At 31.5% G+C, this 16,562-nt stretch overlaps 1 protein-coding gene across 16 annotated transcripts in view; it reads right to left on the bottom strand.

Moving 5' to 3' along the window:
- LOC143225538 (putative ATP-dependent RNA helicase DHX35) overlaps window positions 1-16,562 on the bottom strand; it is a 111,345-nt gene that overhangs the window by 54,481 nt on the left and 40,302 nt on the right. For 9 of the 16 annotated variants that reach the window (XR_013013933.1, XM_076455185.1, XM_076455169.1 and 6 more), the window contains 5 exons: window positions 12,898-13,002; window positions 12,215-12,447; window positions 5,955-6,155; window positions 5,185-5,272; window positions 2,374-2,493 (listed from right to left, as the gene is read on the bottom strand). Coding sequence is in view for 15 of the 16 variants with exons in the window: in XM_076455185.1 (XP_076311300.1) it covers window positions 2,374-2,493; window positions 5,185-5,272; window positions 5,955-6,155; window positions 12,215-12,447; window positions 12,898-13,002 (747 nt within the window). In the remaining variant the exon portion in view is untranslated. The remainder of the gene's footprint in view (window positions 1-2,373; window positions 2,494-5,184; window positions 5,273-5,954; window positions 6,156-12,214; window positions 12,448-12,897; window positions 13,003-16,562) is intronic. The other 7 variants (XM_076455231.1, XM_076455249.1, XM_076455241.1 and 4 more) reach the window with 3 other exon arrangements.

Raw genomic sequence — 16,562 nt, 5'->3', positions numbered from 1 at the left:
GTCAGAGAGGAGTTAGATGATGAGATATTATAAAAGAGTTTTCAGAGTAAGACAAAGGCAAGTAAACTGGGCATGAGTCAGAGTTAAAGAAGATTCAAAGACTGTATCCCAAATAAGTAAAATGGAACTTAATAACTGTTGGTTCAAAAAAGGAGAGCCTGCAAGATGACATGCAAGGAGCAAACTGATCCATATGTAACAATAAACTGTGAGGTTTATCTGGAGAGGGGAGGAAATCAAATGAAGAGAAGATTGGTTATGTCACAAGGAAGTACGTGGTTCACAGGAAATAGGGAAGAGGAATTAAACATCAAATACTTGAGAAATGGAATCCAATAAAGATCATATCAGGCCTAACTGACTCCTCAGGTGGGGAACGGAAAGGCACGGCAAAATCAGGAGGTGGAAACAGGCAATCCAAGTCCTCATCAACCTGAACAGGTTCAGCTCATTTGGGAAGAAGCAAGGCAAGGCATGGCGACAAAATTTAACCAATGTGGCATTCAATCTCCTGGCAAATAAAAGCAGATAAATTCCCACTGGGATTATTGCACTTGAGGCTTGAGATATAGTGCTAGTCACAGATGTAACCCTCAAAGTGGTAACATAAATTTTGGGATTCATAACAAAGCAGAATCAACCAATAACTGAAAGTATTAATAACAATGCACATGTAATAAACTGAGATTAAAGTGAAGTTAAGAAACAGTCTTAATAGAAACTATAAGTGGAATAATGGAAGCCCATGCCTTGAGTATACTAAAGATAAACAAAAAAATGTTAAACAAAAACTGAACACGTTTAAGCACATGCAATGCCAAATGAGAAGTAACAGTCTAGTAAAGGCATATAGAGGGAGTAATGTTTCACGTGAGTATCTCGCACTCCTATTGGTGGAGAAGTGGCACATGAAGGTTTGCATGAAATATGTTGGAATCATTCAGTCCCAGTGAAGGCAATGGAAGGCTTGTTGAATGAGTAAAGGAAATGTTTGCATATAGAGAGCAGCAGTGAATTAGAACAGTTAATATTGTAAGAGGAGGGAAGTATTGTATTAGAAATAATATTATAAAACTGGTTTCCTTGTAGAAGTTTATGAAGTATTGTGAGTTGGATTCTTTTTTTTAAAAGAGTCCAACTCGTAATCTTTTTTCATGTTTATAATAAAAATTACCTTCTATTTTATGGTTTCCAGAAGCAAACACAGATATTATAATTATATAATTTTGATTGATGTTGGGTATCATCAACAGTTGAGCTAAACACAAAGCTATGATAAAGTAATTACTATGGTTGGGGTTAACAAGGTAGTGAATATATATATGTTTACATAAAATACATGTGTGATAGAGAGAGAGAGTAAACAGTATGTAAAGTCAAAGAATTATCAAAACTCAACCAGTAAAAACCAAAAAGATTAGTCAGAGGAGCACAATAATAAGTTAGGTCATCCTGTATGTAATGTCGTTTTTTTGGGATAGGACAAGATTAAATGCATATTTCTTGGCTAAATGAAGTATTCTCAAAGTCACACAAGTCATATGGGATAACTTGATAGTATTAAGTGTAAGCCTGTTCATTTCTTTACTAGTTTCTGTTTTATTTATTTTAGAAGCCCTAATTATCTTGGAGGTGTCAAAGGAGCACATAAGGTATATAATGTTTTAAAAGTTCAGAAAAAGGAAAAGTGCTACCAAAGCTATGCAAGCATTCAAGAGGTGTATGGCAATGACATTCTGAATGTGAGGAAGTGTCAAAGATGGTTCAGTAAGTTTAGAACTGGTGACTGCAGTTTGACAGATGCAGCTTGTATTTGCACACTGTTGAGTTTGATAATGACCTGCTTCTAGCAACACTTGAGAAGGATTGTGCTGTAACTGTTGAAGAATTAGCCCAGAAAGTCAATTCATCTTCTTCCACTGTCTATCAACATTTGCAACAACTTGGGAGAGTTTCAAAGTTGGGAAAATGGGTATTATATGAGTTGTCAGCTGATAATTTGAAAAAACAAGTAACATCTGCACATCTCTTCACTCTTATGAACTTCAAGCTTTTTTTGTGAACAGTCTAGTAACTGGAAATGAGAAATGGGTACTCTGTCAAAATGTTAAACACCACCAACAATAAGTTAATGCAGGAAAACCAGCTATACCACAGAAAGAAGCAAACCTGTACCCTATGAAGATTTTGCTTAGTGTTTGGTGGGATAAATGTGGTATAATACACTTTGAATTGTCACAACCAAACCAGACAATTATTGCTGAGAGATACTGTCAGCAACTGGATTGACTGAATGCTGCACTCAAAAAAAGGAGACCAGCTTTGGTGAATCAGAAAGGAGTTGTTTTCCATCATGACAATGCACATCCTCACACTGCTAGGATCACTTCGAGAAAAATTGAAGAGCTTGGCTAGAAGAAACTTCCCCAACCCCTTTATTCTTCTGATCTGGCTCCTTTGGATTACCATATTTTCAGAAGCTTGCAACATCATCTGAATGAAATGAAAAACAGTTTACTTCTATGGATGAGTTAAAAAACAGACTTCATACCTTTTTTGTCTCAAAACCACCTGATTTTTAAAAGCGTGGTATTGAAATATTTCAAAATATCGGCAGACTATTATTGAAAGTGATAAAAATACATAAATGATGAAAGTTGAGTTCTTTTTTCTCCTTTTAAATCTTAGTGTTACAAAGACATTACTTATGTGATGACCTGATACATACTAACAATCGAAATGTGATTTTTATATGATGTTTGTCATATAGTTAGTTTCATAACCATGGAAATGCTAACTATATATATATATCTACTATAGTATTTTCTAGTTTACACCAAATTGAGAATTGTTCAAAATATCCAGAAGGTTTATAATTACTAATAACAAAAAAAGCATTCTTTCAACTTTTTTTTATTTTGATAAAAAGAAAACTGTCCTGTTCCTTGTGGTAAAATAATTCTACATCCCTATTGCACGCTTTTACTTGTACATCATCTCTTATATACTGAGAGTTGCACATAATTTTGTGCCTGGTTTTTGAATAAATTTGGTATTAACTGGCACAAAACTAAGGTCTATACTGTGAAAAAACTACACTGACAAACACCACACCAACATTATTTATAAAATACAATGTGATAACTGCCACGACTTCTATATTGGAGAAACAAGTAGAAGAATGGAAACCAGATTCAAAGAACACAAAAAGTCACCTTCACACATTTTAGAACATTGCAAATTAAATATAAACAGCATAACCATAGAAAACACCCAAATACTAAATACAAAAACAAACAAACGCAAAAGTAAAGAAGTCTCACGTATACAACAACTCAAGCCCAAAATAAACCAATACAAAAGAACACCTTTATACCTATATTAATAAATATAATCAAACATCTAAGTACACCCTCTAGATTCCTAAACTCAGTTACACAACCCCCTTCAAACATGTGGTCAGCTATCGGTCAGTTATCTCTTTCTTTCTTTGTGGACCTGATGATGATCGAAGTAGATCGAAACGTTGTTCACTTCTATACATAAAAATTTTCTCAACCCAAACCAGCCGTTTTTACATATACAATTTACCCTACTTTTTTTTATACTACTAATATTAGTGCACAAAATAATATTTATTTAATTAAATAAGGCACCAAAAATTACAAATATTAATGAGTTAAAAGCAGACAATGTCCTATGACTATCAATTTTTCTGGTTTTCAAACTATGCAACAAGAGCCATTAAACCTAAGCTTGTAAATGTGTTTCTTGTAAGATAACAATAAATTTGTTAAACCAGGTTCCAAGCAAAGTGTCAAGACCTCGTCTACTTGTGAGTCTCAAAAACAAGGTGGAGGGAACTCAGCTGGGTAAAGTGGACCTGTTCTTGAAAAATAAAATACCTACGTGTAAACATAATAAGCAACAAAGCAACTCAAACAAGTCCCAGTACTAAACTACTGTGTTAAAAAATAGGTCCTAGTTCTAGAGTATTGGTATTGCCTTAAAAAATAAGTTCCAGTACTCAGTACTGGTGAGTACCAGCAGAATTTCACTCCTGCATCTACTTGTTTAATAGGCATGTTTATAACCAATAGAAAGAGTATATCATAATGTACAGGAATATGAAGACCATTTATTTTATTTGGGAGTTAAAGATCACAGCTATCCAGAGCACTTTAACATATGTAAAGAACACTGGAATAGAATTGTTTTTACATACTTATAGCTTAGTTAGAAAAACAGCTAAATTATAGTAGTTTTGGGGCATTCTATTCTAGTGCCTTATACATGTTTTGTGTTTTAAAACTCATACTTTACATATATACAAATTATATTTAGACAACAGTGAGGAAAGGGTAGGATTAACAAAACACAATATCCAAGGGCAAACAGACCACAACACCAAAAGTAAAAGTTAAATTTATTTATGCTTATGAGTATTTTTTATTCATTGTTATGTGTCTTAAAAAGTAATAAAAATGTGAAAAATGTGAGTTCTTATGTTAGGTAACAAAAATAAAATTCAAAACTTTATAAGCTTAAAATCCCAAGCTCAAACTGTGTGTAACTGGATTGATTAATTAACTTTATCTGTGTGCAGACAGAAGGGGTAATAGACATTGGCTCTCACACTGTGTCTTATTATTTTTCACAGGGTAATAACCTCTCCACAACAATGTCCAGCAACAAAACAATTTAATTCAAAGAAACAAATGTAAAAAAGTTAACAGCTGAAGTGGTGAAGATAAGCAGTTTGAAGATCTGGTAATAAATGATGTATTCAAAGAAGAAAAAAGTATTACTCATTTTATTGAATATATCTTAATATTTCATTGCACGTCGACGATTTTGCTACAATTAGTCATAGACAAAATAACAAAATATAAACTTTTACTGAAAACAGCTTTTAATATTCATGTAGAAGGTTATAAAAGTTATGTAAATATGAAAACTAAGATAAAAAGAAATATTTTTATCCTCAGTTATATAAAAACATTTTTCACCCTAATTAACATATATTGCCAAATCCTGTAAAGATACACGTAGTGACTTTAGTTATAGTATAGTTTCACACTTCTAAGGTGGGTTAAATTAGCCCACTTTGTACTGAAAATATCAACCTGAGAAGAAAAACTACTGCAGCTTATCAAAGTTTATTTGCATTAGAAAACATACTACCTGATCTGTGGTGGGTAGAGCAGCATACAGTGGAAGTATCAGAAGCTTTCTTTCTGTTGAATGGTTCTTTAAAGTTCTGGCATAATTACTGAAATTTTAAGGACATTTGAGAAAACAATCATAGTTCATCAGCAATACAAATACAATCACTGTCTCTGTCTAGAACCATAATTAACTTTAATACATAATAACTGTAGTTGAAAACACTCATCATAAGTTTTATCTGCACTAAAAATCCTGTTATAAATTTTTTTTTTCACTCGGAACAAAAAAATATATTTTAATATCTTAATAATGGTTATATAAACACCACCTTATATGAAATCAATTAAACATTTCTATGTTATTTTGTGCTGAACTTTCCATGACACTAAACTTTGAAATTTCTGAGTTAAGATATTAATGCATTTTAACTAATGTCTCAGAATAACCATGACAATTCTAAACCTCAAAACAAATTTTATAAAAAATTGCATCACACATTTTAATAATTTTAATACTGATCTACTAAATGTACATCTCTCTCAACCTTCCAAAAAGTTTTAAATTGTTCATAAAAACTTTAATAATTTCATCATACATAATTATTAAACACTATTATTTAGACAGAAGTTCAAAGTTTCGTTGTTTGTTTTTTTAAAAATGAGAAAAATTCTTGATATTGTTGCCAATACATATGGACGAATTTCTAAACAACTATTAATATTTTATTTACATGCATATAGAAATGAACAAGAAAAATAAAAGATCTTAATGATAAGTGCACTTACATTAGCAATCGCACAACATGTTCCACTTCTTCTTGCCCTGTAAGAAAAACCAAAATTCCCCCACCTGGCTCAAATCTGTGAATTTTAATAACAGTGTCCACACATGCTTGAACATAATTAGGAACTGGTTCACAGACGTAATGAATATCCACAGGAAAGTTACGACCTTCTATACTAATTATGGTTGCTGTGTCCTTCGAACTACAACAAATAGCAACATATACATTATTCTTAGAATACTAAAGTTTTTCAGAATAGTAAGTATTTTAAGCACTACTGTACATAGAATAAATCCTTGGTCAAATTTAATTTTACAATCAACACAAAGTATTTTGGTGACATAGTACAAAACTAGTCTTGGATTAGGGACATTTAAAGTTTTTCTGATTTTACCTTGAACAAATATTTTAATATAGAAGGTAAGGTTTAAAAAAATGTCCAGAACAGAATCTAATGTAAATAATTAATGCATCTATAGCTTTCTGCTAGTATTTATCTATAAACATAAATGGATCTATGGTATTCATGCAATATAAGGTCTCAGAAAGAAACAGAAAAAGATTACCATTAAATTCATATGTAATTCCATATTGTTTTTATTTAACTGAAGTATATATTTGAAAAACATAATAAAGGGTATTAAAAAAAACTATCAGTTAATGCTTTTAGTACAAGCAGACTTTCATTAAAGTTTTTTATTCATCATTAACTGTAGTATAGAGAATTTACCAAAAACATTCTTGGGTAAAAGGTATATTGTGATGCCCAATATGCTGAGTGTGTGTTCACATTCTATTTCTGGAGATTTAAAGAAACTAGTACTGTTACTACTAGACTAAGTTATATTTGAACATACATTCAAACATTTCTACAATTCTTTAGGTAAAATCACCTACAGTAGTTTGAGTTGTTAAAGACTGCTACATTAGCAAGCACTAGGTGTTAGCCCTTTAGCTCAATAAGTACAGAACTTGACTAATGTGTGAGGCCTAAGGTTCAATCTAGGACAAGAAATATAATAAAAATTAAATGAATAAAATAAACCTGCTGCTGCTCCAGCAATTCCTTAGAAAACTTCCATTAATATTAAATACATAAGATATTCACTGTTAAATTTTATTGAAAATACTTTAAACTCAAATGCAGTTAAATTAATAATAGATCAGACTACTGTTTTTCATTTTTATTTTTCTTCTTTATTACTTATGTTTTGTTTTTCAAAGTTGTATCTATAATAAGATTACTCTGGATGTTTATTATGAAAGTTTGTCACCTGAAGTTAGTAATGTTCTTATAAACCTTAAACTTACTAAGTAATAAGTTTATTTTTGGAATTTTGGACAAAGCTACACAAGGGTTACTTGTCAAAATGTCTCTAATTTAGAAATAATATACTGGAGTGATGGTAGCTAGTGAACACCACTCATTCTTTACCTTGGGGTTACTATTTTCCCAAAAAAAAGTGGGACTGATCAGTACATTAAAGCATCTCCACAACTAAAAGAGCAAGTATGTTTGGTGATGGGATTCAAACTTGTGGCCCGCAGGTTGCAAGTTGAACATCCTAACCACAAGGCAATGCCACGCATATAAGTACCAATAATGAAAATTAAAACCCAATGCAACATTTTAAGTTCAATTTAACATAATTAGTAGTTTTTGAATAGAATAAGGGGTACTAAGACTTCTACTTCAACACCTAATACAACCTAATACTAAGACTTCTACTTCAACACCTAATACTAAGACTTTTGCTTAGTGTCCACATGAACACTAAAAATGTTCAATACCTAATACAACCTAATACTAAGACTTCTACTTCAACACCTAATACAACCTAATACTAAGACTTCTACTTCAACACCTAATACAACCTAATACTAAGACGTCTACTTCAACACCTAATACAACAGGTTTTGCCAGTATAAGTGACTTATGTTTACAATCACAAGTTTGTTTTTTAACATGTGAACATGATTTAAGTTTTTATTTACTGTCATACTGCCACAATCACTTCACTTCTATTAACTTCAAACAGTATATACACACACACACACACTGCTGGCCAAAATCTTAAGGCCAATGAACATAAAAAAAAAATATGCATTTCGCATTGTTAGACTCAACCACTTATTTGAGTAGAGCTTTGAAAGATGAAAATAAGAAAATAAAAAAAACAAACTTTTTAACATTTAATAGGGGAAATGTGAATGCTATGAAATTAGCCTAAATACTAGCTGGTCAAAAATTTAAGACCATACTGAAACAAAGCATTAATCGGTAAACACGTAACAAAATTTAGTCATTTGTATTCAAGCATTAGTGTTGTCAACATCTCCCACTGACATCTCCTGTATTGTACTGGGTAAAAACATGGCAAAGGCTAAAACATTGACAGAGTTTGAACGTGGCAAAATTGTCGAGCTGCAAAAGCAAGGTCTCTCTCAACGTGCCATCGCTGGTGAGATTGAGCATAGTAAAACTGCTGTTGGAAATTTCGTAAAAGATCCTGAGAGATAAGGAACAAGAATTTCAAGTGGTTGGCCCAAGAATATCTCGCCGGCATTGAGCAGGAGGATTCGACGGGTTGTCCAGCAGGACTCCAGCCTTTCGTCAAACCAGATTAAGGCCCTTACGGATGCAGAATGCAGCTCAAGAACAATAAGATGGCATCTATGAGAGAAAGATTTTAAAAATTGCAAATGTCTTCAAAGGCCACACCTCCTTCCACACTACGAAATAGCTCAGTTAAACTTTGCTGAGAAGCACCAAACATGGGACATAGAAAAGTGGAAAAAGGTTTTGTTCTCTGATGAAAAAAAATTTAACCTTGATGGTCCAGATGGCTTCCAACATTACTGGCGCGATAAGAATATTCCACTGGAGACATTTTCTACATGACACAGTGGAGGAGGTTCCATCATGATCTGAGGTGCTTTTTCCTTCCATGGAACAATGGAGCTTCAGGTTATACAGGGGCATCAAACAGCAGCTGGCTACACTGGCATGTTGGAGAGAGCATCCTTACTGACTGAAGGTCCTCGCTTGTGTGAAAATGACTGGATCTTTCAGCAGGACAATGCTGCAGTCCACAATGCCCGCAGGACAAAGGACTTTTTCATGGCGAATAACGTGATTCTTTTGGACCATCCAGTGTGTTCATCCAAACTGAACCCCACTGAAAATGTTTGGGGGCCGATGGCAAGGGAAGTTTATAGAAATGAACATCAATTCCAAACAGTGCATGATCTTCGTGAAGCCATCTTCACCACTTCAAATAACATTTCAGCCAGCCTTCTACAAACACTAATATCGACCATGCCAAAGCGAAGGTTCGAAGTTATTTGCAATGACAGCCGTGCAACTCACTACTGAGATCTCTTGTTGTGCATTTCCTATCCTGTTTAGGACTTCTTTTTGGTATAATCTTAAACTTTTGACCAGCTAGTATTTAGGTTAATTTCATAGTGTTCACATTTTCCCTATTAAATGCTGAAAAAGTTCTATTTTTATTTTCATCTTTTGAAGCTCTACTCAAATAAGTGGTTGAGTCTAACAATACAAAATGCATATTTTTTCTTTATGTTCATTGGCCTTAAGAGTTTGGCCAGCAGTGTATATAGTTTGATATCAAATTAATTCCCATAAAACCAATTTTTGTTTCATATAACTAATGACCATTTTCTTTAAAACATAATACAAATATAAAAAAGTATCTTGATGGAAAATATGTTTCAAATACTACTTACAACCTCCTATGACCTGTATTTTTCATGTGATTTAACAGACTAATTTTGTTTGATGTTTTGGTTTTGATATATTCAGTTGGTAAGAATGGTACTGCTGTGGATGAAGAATGCTGTTTGTTACAAACAATATTGTAGAGAATAGTTAATTTTATTCTGACAAGACATAAATGGTATCATTACAGCAAGCAAGCTTAGAAGAGATAAACACTTTCTTTCAATACTAATCACTACCTTAAGGTTCACATAAAGTGTCTAATTTATACAAAAAAGGAGTAAATCAAAGCAATGGCCTAACAACAAAATCCTCCCAGTCATGTTCTTCACTCAAGAGTTGTCAGTGTCCAATTTCAACTGAGATGAATACCAGGAATAAGGTCATATCCATCAAAATACTAATGTTTCCTACAAGCATATTAACAGTTTGTGATGACAGGAGTAATTTGTGGTTAACTAGTGATTGTTCAGGCAAGAGTACTCTCTGCCACAGACCTATCTTTGGCAGATACAATATACCACCAATGCTGAAATGTCAATTTAGGAAAAGAGGTCCTGTGTTCTTGAAATGCCTGGATACAAACAGCAGTTGTCCAAACAAACATAATATGGTTGTCTTATTGTCAAAATACTTTTGTTTAAGTGTATAAGGGTCCACAAATTCAGGATGATGAACTAGCTAATATACACAAACAAGCACAAAGAAAGAGACTATCTCCCCTCACATGCTGAACCATAAGCTCAAAGAGACAGAGAGACCATCTCCCCTGATAATCTTATCCCTGAAGTGTCATTCATTTCAAAGAGAAACTACACAAATACACCAATTTTAACACATGAAAGGAAAATGATTATAGCTTTGTCAGTAGATACAGATAGAAATGAAATCTCAATTTGTTTTTAATTCAAAGTGTGAACCACCTGCTCAATTTCGTAAGCAACTTGAATCATGGGGAAGCCTGAAAAAACTTTTCTAGTCACAACAGTGAATGCTATGAGTATAACTAATATTGCATTTATACATTGGAAACTATATTCTTGATGGTGGTCCCTGGGTTAAAAACAGGTATTAAAGTGTTTGGTGATGAGAAAACCCACTTGTAAAGAAAATTATATGTAAAAATGGCGGGTATAGGTAGATAAAGCACTACATAGAGGAGCAAACAATGTTTCTCCTTCAAACATATGGTCTACATAGTGCTTTCTCTACCCATACCAGCCACTTTTACATATATAAGGTATTAAAGTGTCTGCAGACTTTGAGTAATAGCAAAATAAGAAAATATAGAACAAGTTTATCTTGTGATATTCAAATTAAGCAGTAAAAGGAATTAGATGTCTCAGTTAGAAACAGTTAAATTAAAATAGATACAAGACAGTGATTGCTCTGTACATGTTTCTGTTCTGCACTCTTAGGTGCATTATTTAAACTTTTTCATGGGTGAAAGGCCATGTAATCATGTTCGTGAATGCACATTCAAAATATTATTGAACTACTATTTTATAAATTTGCATCATTAAATTTGGTATTAAATGGCAGATTACAATTCAATTTTTTTTTTTTATAAAAATAGATTATTTGATTTCTTACCTTAAATGTTAATACACACCTGAACATCAATTTTTGTGAGCCATACGGTTTGATGAAGGCAGCACTGGCTCAAATTATATTTTTGTTATGTCAATATACAAAGTCTAGTTTTGTACAAATTAGGAAATCAAATTACCAATATTGAAAAGCTAGTATTTAAATAAAAACCTTTTATCTTTTCTATCTGCTGAGCTGTCATTATGTTTAGTGAATTAAACATGGTGGACTCCTCCTGCTCATCTCTTCCAATTTTTGGAAATGATCCCTTATATACATCAACTTTTATATATGACATGTGAATAACCACTCAACAGCTCAAAATGCCCCCTTACTGATTTCCTCATCCATTTTCAAATATAACAAAGTCCTCTCAGTCTTTTAAAACAAACCTTTGTACTGGCAAAAGTCAGTTTTATATTTCTCATTACAGTAACAGGAATGTATATGTTCCATATCATTGTAACTTCTATACTATTAGCTAGGCATGGCTGAAGGTCAATACAACAAAAATAATAAACATATACAAATATTTAATGTTATGAAATTTAAGCTATTTAGAATAAACATTTGTGTTTTTGTGTTTTATATTGTAGTCATTCTAGAATGAAAAAAACTATAATTTATATTTTTTTCCCCAAGTTTTTACAGTGATTTTGTGGTTATAAGGTCTATTTGAAGGAAAACATGGTTTGATACTGATTAATATTTAGACTCATGTATTAGCTACTTTCTGAAAACATGATAATGGCTGTGTGTTATCATCCTGAATACAAACTATATATTCAGGTGTGAATCTCACTTTTTCTTATCTGTGAATTAATGTAATGTTAATTAATTTCTAAAACTTGCCAAATCTTAACCACATCAAGTATATGTTTCTTAACAATTTCACCAAAACAGAAGCCAACAACTAAACATTTGAATACCTATTTTTTGATTCATTAGTGTTGAAAAAATTTCTCAGTATTTCAGCTTCGAGAGTGGCAGATGAAATTATAATCCGCAAGTCAGGTCTTTTTCGAATAATCTTCCTGAGAAGCCCCAGCAATATATCAGTGTAAACACTTCGTTCGTGAGCTTCGTCAACCATAATCACAGAATAAGAATTCAACAAAGGATCAGCCATCATTTCTCTCACTAATGTTCCTTCTGTCATGTACTGTTAAATAATAAATACTAAAGTTCTTAATATAAAAAAAACACATACCATCATTCACCCTACAAAAATAATATATATGCTACTAAACATCTGAACATAATCACAAGCATTCAGAAAATATTAACATACTTTATTTCACACATATTCTAAATTCAAATACATTCATATATCTTCACACCTACATAATCTTTGATTAATTTTCACACTCTAACCTACTCAATATACTTTCTAAACACTATAATTCATTGTTTTACAAAACTACACACAAAAGAAGTATTATAAATTCTTTTTTACTAAGACTGAACTCTAAACATGTGCCAAGTTTCACATGAGAAACTGGAACAAAAAATTGTCTCGTTCAAAACTTCCATCAAAACATTTCAACTTCTGAATGATCAACTCAAGATTTTAAGATTAAAATTAAATTTTGCAAAACATTAATTACATTACCTTAATTTTTGTGACTTTAGGATCACAGCATTCACTAAATCGAATACTGAATCCAACATCTTGGCCACAAATAACTCCTTTTTCTTCAGCCACTCTGTTAGAAAGCTTTAAAAAATACAAATATATTATACTATATCTTGAAATTCTAGCTTCTGGCAACCTATTCAGCTTCATATCATTAGCACATAAGTAATAACACATACATTAAAATAATTCTTAATCCCAACTTTTATTTTGTAATTTTACATTTTCAAATTTCAAAGAATGCTAAGATACAAAGAAAAAGATAATACTACATCTATTGAACAACTTCTACTGATCAGTCTTCTCTAGCAGGATGAATGAAAACATTAATTTTTTTTTTACTTACTAGAAATTAATAAATTGTTTTATTTCTCACTTTCAAGTAGAATTTATTAACCTACCACTCCTATAATATTACTATCAGTCTTAAAACTTTTTGGTTTTTCTTCAAAACTGAAGACACACCACACCTATTATATGGATTTTTTATCATGAAAAGCATATTGATAATATTAATGACAGCAAGTGTAACTATCAGTAAACATTTTGATTACTTAATGGCATGCCACCATCAACCATTTCTGATTTAATTATCTGCAAAGAATTCTCTGAAAAAGGTTTAGGTTGTGAACTATAGAGGTTTGTTTATTAGTTCAGATGGTCTTAAATACTTAAATCTGCATCCCAAACATAATGATAAGTGGTTACATGTAATTTTCCTTGATTTGAGGTGTGATTTGATTTTTCACCACAAAAATGGGCAAATCTAATACTTATAAGAACATAATATAATCTCTCTCACAGCTTTTCTGCATAAAACAATTGTGATACAAAATATCTTTCATAAATATAGTCTGTCAAGGATTCCTTTCATAAAACTGGGAAAATGAAACTACATTTTTTATGAAAATAGTATCTTTAGAGGCTTTTCTGCATGAAAGCCTATGAAACAAACTACATCCTTGGTGAATATAGTGCCTTTCAGGGATTTCCTACATAAAACAATTACAAGTAATAAACCATATCCTTTATGAATATAGTGTCTTTCAAAAATTTTCAGCATAAAACTACTATGTGAATCGAATCACATCCCTAGTGAATTCAGTATCCTCATGGCCTCTTCCTGCATAAAATAAGTATATAAAAGAGTATAAATCATCAGTATTCTTTTTTAACTTTAATCCTAAATGTTGCTGACAATAGTTCTAAAGTTGTTATCAATTACTTGTTGCTGTTACAAGTCACTGACAGTTACTATTTGTGGTCTTCTCAGGAGGGTAGCAAAACATGAATTACTTCAATCATTCAGTTAACTCGTACTGAAAAAAAAAATGCCTTAATGTGCATACAATATACTTTCCATGATCATTTCCATCTTAACATACACATTTTTCCAAATGCCAAAAATTCACAAATTGTATGATCTCTAGAGTTGTTGCTGTATATGTCTAGTTTACACACAATTCCAAGGTATGTATCTGTGGTACATATTACTCTATATGACCTTAAGACTAAATGGAATGCTGTGATAATGTAAGTAGTTTTAGCTTGCACTATAATTCATGAGGAGTGACCAGCACAGATCTACGACATTAATACATTTATTAGGTTTTTTTCTATAGCAATTCATAAATTAAAGTCTTGTCAATCTTCTTAAGTGTAATTTCTTCACTGTTTGTATGATATCAATCATTTTAAGTCCACACATCAAGCAAGTCCTTTCAAACTTTTTTTTCACCCAATCATTACTTACTAAGCCAGGTGGTTTTGTGTTAACACATAATTAATACGCAAAATACGAAAAATTTGAGAAATCTACTATGGTAATCATCTACTGTTAGAAACCTCATGAAATAGTCACACAAAACCATGTAAAGGCAAAGTATAACAGTAAACTTGAGAAACAATAAAGAACAATGATAAATCTTCAATGTAGCAGTTTCTAATTAATGCATGATAAGTTTTACAAATTAATTTCCAATTAATTAAGATTAGTAAAGGACTATATTTTTTCAATGGTGGAAAGTGAAAGACTCAGAAAAATTCTTCAGAGCAAAAAACAAAGGCACTGAAATAATTTAAAAAAAAACTACACTATAACATACTCAATACTGTATTCATTACTACTGTCCAGATATAAGTAAAATATTCAAAGCTGTTTTTTTCTCCAGTTGCTTGTCAAACCATAATCAGTAATAATAAAGATGGAGACACTGTCATAAATATACACATTACTTACTCTAATAAAACAAAACATTTTAAACTAATATAACAATGCATAAATGGCTCCTTCATTTCTGTGATGCTTGAATGACTTTGAAGAACCTATGTTGGTGGCAAAGATGAACTTAAAAATTTTAGAGGGTGGAAATCTCAACTTTCAAGAATCAACTTAAAAACAGCCCTACAACCTTTACATAAGTTTTTTTAGTAACTGTGTATAGACTTTGACACAATATACCTAATTGCTTGAATGGCTTTGAAGAGAAACTTTGCTAATAGCAATGAAAAAGTGACGTCTCTCTTTCAAGCATCAACATAAAAAAGTCCTATGACCTACACAAGAGTTTTTTTTAGTTTGTCCAGATTTAAATAAAATACTTATAGCCATTCCTTCTGTAGGCTTGTGAAACAAGAACAATATGAAGAACAAATGGATGAATTTTCAATTTTTTCAATCAAACAGAAAACCATAGTTTTTGCTATTATCAGTATTTTAGTAACTTTAAAGGAGATGTATTGAATATTGTTTCAAGAACATGTCAGCTTTTAAAGACAGTTTTGAATCATATGTTTTAGTTGAAATTTTGCTGAAAGATATGAGGACGTAGAAAGAAATTTGTAAAATTGTTGTAATGAAAAAGATGAAAATAATGAACATTTCAGGTAAATGACCTATTGATAGAAGCCTTGACACAGAAATCTTTCTTTCTTACAACTAGTTCAACCTATATTTTCTTCTTTAGACAGAGCTACATTTGATGTTTTGTGTGTATTTTCTTATGGTAAAGTCACAGGAGACTACCTGTATATATTCTTTACTGTTAACGGTAATGTTATGCCCTTGCAAGTTACTTGTGTGCTTTCTAATATTTACAACAATGGTCATTACTTTTAGTATTGCTACTTTTAGCTATCTGTAAATAGAATTTACAACATTTATTAAAGAGTGTTAGCAATAATATCATTATTGTATGGCTCTTAGTTTCTCTGAAAGAATTTAGTTTTGCAAAAAACTTGGAAAAATATTACACGTGTCAATGATATACCAGTGTTTTTGAAATTTAAATATGGTTAATATCATGTTAACAGTTTATGACACCTGATTTTACTAAGAATATTTTGTTTTTAATTTATCTGTGACATTAGTTTATAGCACTCATTACTATTTACTCAGTTTTTAAAGAATCTGAGAGTAAAATAGTACAAATATGAGCATTATATATAATTACTTTTACATGCACAAACACCAATGTATTTTCTTAAGAAACTTGATTAGTGCTCAATCAAAATTTAGGGAAAGGAAAATAATTAAACTTATTTTTATAACAGTTGTTAGAATATCTGGAATAAATGTTATTTTACAATCTTATCACACTACTAATATCATGAAATAATATTCCTTTAAGCTGTTCCAAGAG

Source organism: Tachypleus tridentatus, chromosome 1, assembly GCF_004210375.1.
Source record: "Tachypleus tridentatus isolate NWPU-2018 chromosome 1, ASM421037v1, whole genome shotgun sequence".
Lineage (NCBI taxonomy): Eukaryota > Metazoa > Arthropoda > Merostomata > Xiphosura > Limulidae > Tachypleus > Tachypleus tridentatus.
Note: the sequence above shows the minus strand (reverse complement) of the source record. Positions and strands in the feature narration are given on the sequence as shown.